At 46.3% G+C, this 7,309-nt stretch overlaps 1 protein-coding gene across 1 annotated transcript in view; it reads right to left on the bottom strand.

The window, feature by feature from the left end:
• Snx1 (sorting nexin 1) overlaps positions 1–7,309 on the bottom strand; it is a 41,176-nt gene that overhangs the window by 11,441 nt on the left and 22,426 nt on the right. Inside the window, exon 5 of the mRNA XM_004628825.2 lies at positions 2,690–2,733. Within this exon, the coding sequence (XP_004628882.1) occupies positions 2,690–2,733 (44 nt within the window). The remainder of the gene's footprint in view (positions 1–2,689; positions 2,734–7,309) is intronic.

Raw genomic sequence — 7,309 nt, forward strand, 5'->3', positions numbered from 1 at the left:
CAGTGCCACATGTGCACTTGTACACACAAAGACACCAATTAAATTCAAATAGTCTCCAGGTTAAGAACACTTGCTCTGAAGACAATGTTGAATTAGCATAAAGGCATAATTCTGTGATCGCCTGTAACTCACCTTTACTAACTTAAAGCATACAGTCTGAAGATGGACAGACTGGAATGCTGTGCGGCTTGCACAAGGGGAAGGGAAGGGAGGGACCGGACGTCGTGTCCGTGTCCGTGGTGCAGACCTTAACCTCTCCAGTGTCATGAGATCTGGCACTCACATGAGCAGGCTAACGAGTACAGGAGCAGCACAGCTCATGACACTTTTGCAAAAGCATTTGGCAAAATTTTGCTTCCTTTCACAAGCTCCACCATCAGGTGACAAGATTGACAACCGTGGCCACCTTCCCCCAAATTGTAAAACAAAGTAAGTTCATAAACTGAGGTGCCACAGTAGTACCAAGACGACAGACAATACAAAGAGACAGGTGAAAAGGCTAGGCCTACACCGTAACAAGAGAGAGACTACTGTATACTCAGCAGAGAGGTGGTGTTGGGGGCTGGCCTTCCCGCTGCTGGCGAGAACCTGAAATCAATGGGAACTTCTCTGTACGGGTGATGGGAGTATAAGAGAATGCACTGTTTTCGGGAAATAGTTTACATTTCTTACGTTCACCATCTGCAGTGCTCCGGGCCCAGTTATAGGCCCCAGGGAGCCTCCTCCACGGGTGCACTGGAGACTGCAGGACGGTGTGTGGTTCCCTGTTATGATATACTGCAGCGTAGCCCAAGGATGGACCAAGCCCAGCTGTGCCCAACAAGGGCAGGCGTGAGAGACAACACTAAACAGATCACTGTTTTCAGCATGATACCATTTTCAGGAAACCCAAAAACAAAGCAAAACTATACCTTATTCAGAGATACATGGGTAGAGATATCTAATGAAGGAAATGAGCGGCAGTTGAAGAGAGCGGCCATTACTAAGGATGAAGCAGGGCATATGACCGAGAAACAAGAAGGCCGGGACAGGGGCACTCTTCTCAAAACTGGTGGTAGCTGTAGGATTTTATTCTACATTACCACTCGCATGTACCAGTATAGAGTTTCTGGGTTTGAATCCAGGGCTTTAACACTAACATACCAGCTCTTTCATTATTTTTGAAACAGTCTCAAAATAAGTTGCCCAGGCTGAGATCAGTGTTGACATTCACCTGCCTGGTACTGGGATACAAGTATACATTACCATGCCTAGCTTGTTTTTTGACATATGATCTTACAATTTTTCCCAGACTGGTCTCAAATTCCTGGGCTCAAGTGACACTCCTGATTCAGCCTCCCAAATAGCCTCCAGCTATACTGTTTGAGTGTCATACATATTAAAACTGTATTTAGGGCCGGCCAGATAGCTCAGTGGATTAAGGGGTTTGATCCCCGGGCCTGTCATGCCAGTGCCAGCCCTGCCCCTGGGGCACACTGAGACAGCAATTGAAACTGGGCATGGTGGCACACGCCTGTAATCCCAGTTCTTGGGAGGCTGTAAACAGGTGGATCACATACTGAGTCTGATCTAGTCGTGAGATCCTGAACACCCTGTAGACCCTTCCTTAAAAAAAAAAAAATAATAATACAACCCCCCCCCCCACTGTATTTCAAAAGACCAGATTTGGGCTGGCAAGATAGCTAGCTTCAGTGGGCTAAGAGCCTGCTTAGGCAGGGGCAGGGATTGGGGTGTGATCCTGGGTACCACATGCCCCACTGGTACTGACCCCCCCCTTGCCCTTGGGTGCACTGAGCAGGTCACCACGTCCGGGCATGGTAGCACATGCCTGTAACCCCAGCATTGGGGAGGCTGAAAACTGGAGGATCGCTACGAGTCCAAGCTGCATACTGAAACCATGTAAAAGATACAGAAATTTTTTAAAAAGGCCAGATTTGAGGAACAAAAGGTTAAAGTAAATATTAAAAGGTATGTGTATGAAATCTTGGAAGAAATGAAGATTTTTCAATAGGCAATTAGTCTTGGTTTAAGGCAATTCACCAAAGTAGCTCTAAGGTACACAGTTCTTAATAGGGATGAGGCAAAAATCAGATATATTCTTATGTCTTAATAATTTACAGCCAATCATGATGGGTACAGGCCTGTAATTCCAACACTCTGGGAGGCTGACACAAGGATGACAAGTTCAAGCCCAGCCTGAGCAACAGTGATTTAGTGAGACCTAGTTTAAAGGGCCAGAGATGTGTAGTTCAGTGGAAACTACAGATTCAACCTCCAATAGTGTTGCTATCTGCAAGAATAGTAGAGAACAGAGCACGCATGCCTGTAATCTTAGCACTTGGGAGGCCAAGGCAGGAGGGTCCCTTGTAAGTTCAAGGACAGCCTGGACTACAAAGTGAACTCAACGCCAGCCAGAACTGCATAGCAAGACTCTGTTTCAAAAAGGAGAGGGTGAGAGGGAGAAAGAGAGAGAGAGAGAGAGAGAGAGAGAGAGAGGAAGAAGGACGGACGGAGAGGGAGGGAGAGAGAGAGGGGAGAGAGAGGGGGGAGAGGGAGAAGAGGAAGGAGAGGGAGAGGGAGAGGGAGAGAGAGAAAGAGAGAGAACACATACTGGGAAAGATTAAGGCAGCTTTGTTGCTAGGAATAGTCGTGTCTGCTGAGATGACATCAACAGGTCGCCGGGACTCACCTGGGTTGTGACTTTGTAGGCCACATAGGCATTCATGCCATCCCCTGTGGGAGAAGAAAGCAGCAGCAGATTATCTTTCAGCCCAAGCAATCACACTAGTCAGGAAGCACAGTCTTAGGAGCTCTGTAGAAGGAAGAGAAGGGCTCGAACATCATTAAATTTTATATATAATCCTGGAATCCAGGTCCTACTTTGTCCCTGGGCTTCAAGGCACATATCATGTCCCACGGATGCTGGCAGGACCCCAGTACAAGTCAGACAGACAAGAGAATTGGCCCCGTTCCAAAGCCAGGCTCCATTTATGCCCTTCACAAAGCAGCAGAGGATGCTGACAATCCATCAGTTGTTACCATGCCAATATTTGGGCTGGTTACACACATCTGTCCAAAACCAAACAATTCTCTTCCTGTATAAAGCAGGAGAAGAAGGAAGCAACGGATGTAAAAGGAAACAAGTAGTTCTACCCTAGGCCGGCTCTGGGCTCCATTTGCTCTTTCAGAAATACTGTCACGGCCCCTCCTCTGTATGGGCAGACACTGACCTCTGTGATCTAACATGTTCATCCAGAGCAAAGGGCTTGGCAGGAAGATACTTGGGCTGCCTGATAGCACACAAATCTCTCTTTCCTGGAGGAATTATTTTTATGAAAAAGCCTTTGACTGTTAAATAATCTGGGATTCAAGCAACTGTTTTTCTCTGTGTAAAGTCCTGACCTAGACCACTCGGGGAGATAAAGACCCCATTGACTCTCTGAGCCCTGGAAGACACACGCTGGAACCCAGACAGAAACCGCTCCCGAGCAAGACCAGGGTGTTCTGGGAAAGCTTAGGTCAATAATTACCAACTGCATAAGCTCCTACCTGGTTCTGGGCTGAGAAGGGGCACTCCTCAATCAGCTAGGCCCCACACTACAATTTGGTTTCAGTGGGATGATTGGAAATGCCTTTTTTTTTTTTTTGCTGTTGTTTTGTTCTTTTTGAGACAGGGTCTTGCTATGCATACTGCCCTTGAGCTTACTTTGTAACTCAGGATGATCTCAAACTTGCAAGAAAAAAAAAAACAAAAAACTTGCAAGAATCCTCCTGCCTCAGCCTCCCAAGTGTTGGGATTATAGTTATGTGCCACTATGTCCAGCCTGTTTCTTTGGATTGTGTTCCATAGACATTTGTCATTTACCATCTTTTTTTGGGGGTGGGGGAGGGAGAATACCTGGTTGAACTCAGGATCTCACACTTGCCAGGCAGGCACTGTGCCACTGAGCTAAGTCCCTGGCCTCTTCAAGTGTACAGAGAAGGTTATGGTTATAGGGGACTAGGGAGCATGTCTGCTCTACCTCCGACAGTGTCTACCCAGAGAGGCTATCTGACCTAGAATTAAGGTAAGCTTTAGGCCACAGGGGTATGGGTGTGGCCTGAGGGGGCTGTGCAAACACCTGGTGGGGCCCCTTCATCCCAGTGTGTGGGCTCCTGCCCTGCCTTGCCCAGCTCAGCTCAGCTGAGGACACACAGTGTTGGGAATAGAATCTGGGCCTTCTGATCTCCTCGCTGAAGTGCACTATCTTGTGAATTCCACACCACTCATTTTATGGATAGCACTTGTGTGGCAAGCACAAGGGCCTGAGTTCAATCCCTGGCACCACAAAAATAAATAATAAATAAAATAAAGTAAATTTTATGGATAAAGCTGCTGTGATAAGGGAGTCACCACCTCACCCTTCAAGCCCCACACATGGCTCTCCTCCCACTCAAGTGACCACAGCTGAGACATGGTCGGTGGTTAAGAATGTCACTCTAGGGGCTGGTGAGATGGCTCAGTGGTCTAAAGCACCTACTTAAAACAAGCTCAGCAAAGCACAGGGACCACGGTTCAATCCCCCAGCACCACATGCCAGCCAGCCCCGCCCCCTGGTGGGCTGAGCTGGCCACACACACACACACACACACACACACACATTAAAAAAAAAAAATGTGACTCTAAGGGCCGACAGTGTAGCTCAGTGGACTAAGCACTAGTTCAGGTAAGTGCAGGGGCCAGGGACTGATCCTGAGTTGAGAAGGAGTCCGGGTGTGGTAGCACACACCTGTAATTCCAGCACTAGGAAGGCATAAAACAGGAGGATCACTACAAATCTGAGCTGTGTAGTGAGAAGACCCCGCACAAAACCCCCAAAAAACAGAACTTTAAGAATGTGACTCAGAAGCTAAACTCCTGGGGCCTGAATTCTGATGCAATCACTTTATATGAAGCTAGGTCTTCTAGGAATCTACTGTTGAAGTCTATTATGAAGTTAACATAGGTTAAACTGATGTTCAGACTAAATAAAATGGAAGTTCTGGGGCTGGGGAGATGGCTCAGTAGAATAAGTGCTTGCAAGCGCAAGGGCCTGAGTTCAATCCCCAGTTCTGCCAAAAATAAAATAAAATAAAATGGAAGTCCTAGAAATCAAGTAATTGAAGGCTAAAACGTTGGAGGGTAAATGTTGAAGTGCTGGGCTGCCAAGCCCGAGCAGGGTCTCATTCATGTTGCTGGGGCAAGAGCGTGCTCCCCAACACAGATCAAAGCTCAGCTGCAAAGTGGAGAGCTGGAGACTGTGCCATTGTTATTCTGCCTTAAAAACCATGTCTTAAACTAGTTTTTTTCTTTAAAAAAATGGGCCTGTATTTTCCTTTTTTTTTTTCCTGCAAAGCTCTATTCCAGAGGGGCTCAGTCCTCCTTGGCAGCTGCCTTCCTCATGGCAGCCAGCACACTGCTTAGTTCCTCATGCTTCTTGGCGCGGATGTGTGTCCCCACCCTTTTCTTGATGAACTTTAGGGTGCGCTTGTCCTTGGAGACCTTGAGCAGCTCCACGGCGCAGTGCTCCATGGCGCACACCTCCTGGACCATGTCCCGCACGAAACTGGTGTGTCTGGTGAGATAGATGTCTGCGGCGGCACATCTGCAGAGGCAGCTGTGCCTGGGTTTGCTCACATTCTTAGTTACCTTGTGGCCCTTAGTCACGTTGAGGCCCACAGCCATGGGATAGCAGAGGGCCATGGCTGGGGAAAGCGGAGAGGAGGGACAATGGGGCTGGGGCCCTGGATGCTTCGGATGCTGGGAGCTAGAACATGCTTACCTGTATTTTTCCTTTTTATTCCCTACCCATTACCCATTATGAGAATTTGATCTGGATTTTTGTCACCTGTAGCCATAAATATCTTAACTGATTGTACATAGTTATTAAAAAGAGAGAGAAAGAAAAGAGCTTCAGAAATTATTTCGATTACTACCTTCCACTCTCCTCTAGACCACTTATACCGCATTGCCTATACATGCTTATCACTGGGTGCAAAAGTTGTACATTTATAAAAGTAGTATTCAAAATTTCGTTCACTGCAGGAATAGTCATACTCAAATGTCTAAGAAGTCAGTATCATAATGTAGTGCCATAAAGTCAAGTCCAAATGCAAACGTACATAAAACAGCCAGGAAATGTGGCATGCACTTGTAATCCCTGAATTTTGGGATGCTGAGGTTGGAGGATCCCGAGTTTGAGGGCAGTATGAGCAACATAGCAAGATCCTGTCTCAAAAGTAAAAATATGGTACGCGCCTATAATCCCAGCACTCGGGAAGCTGAGGCAATGAGGATCACTGCAAGTTTGAGACCAGCTTGTACTACCAAGTGAGCTCAAGGCCAGCCTGAACTGCATAGCGGAGACTCTGTCTCAAAAAGACCAAAAAAACAAAGGAGAAAAGCACTGAGGATGCAGCTCAGTGTGAAGGCCTTAGGTTCGACAACAAATGCACAACAAAGAAAGTAGACTCTTCAGACACTACCATGGCAGCTGCTTTTACCAAGGCAACGTGAATAAAGTAAACATGGTGCGTATGTATGATCCCGAAATGGACTAGCAGTGTAGCAGTTTCAAAATGTACATAAATTTCCTAAGTAATTTCAGAGAGCTAAAGATGGCGTACACAAGTACCAAGACTCTTAAAAAGAATACCCAACGAAAATGAGTTTTATTTAGATGTGTGTAGGAAGAAGCACATGTTGAATAAACACCCCATACAAAAGTTTGTGATAAAGATCAGGCCCCGCATATGAAATGGTTTTAATGAGCTAGTTTCTTGGCATCAAGAGGACCAAAAATCGAGACTGCAGTATAAGGGGAGGAGTTTTCACCAAGAGCAATTTGTGCTCAAATAAATCTGATTCATGATATGATTACTCTCTATTATTAGGGTGACTTACATAACCTCTAAATCAATATATTAAATTTAGGGCTTTGGAAACAGTCTTAACCAATGGGATCTGGTTAAAATAAGGACCTATATGCTCACTAATAACTCATTAACCTGGGACCAAAGAAAGTATCCTAAAAATCCAAATCTGGCCAAAGTTAAGTATTATGCTCTTTGACGGAACCAGGCGTGGTGCTACATGCCTGTAATCCCAGCACTCTGAGGGTTCAGACAGGAGGATCTCTGCAAGTTCAAGACCAGCCTGGGGCTATAAAAGTGAGTACAAGGGGCCAGGGAGATGGCTCTGTAGAATAAGCACTTGCCTGGCAAACATAAGGGCCTGAGTTCAATCCCCGGTTCCGCAAAAAAAAAACTCAGAATACCTCATCATATTTCT

This window comes from Octodon degus, unplaced genomic scaffold (assembly GCF_000260255.1).
Source record: "Octodon degus isolate 3935 unplaced genomic scaffold, OctDeg1.0 scaffold00026, whole genome shotgun sequence".
Taxonomy (NCBI): Eukaryota; Metazoa; Chordata; class Mammalia; order Rodentia; family Octodontidae; genus Octodon; species Octodon degus.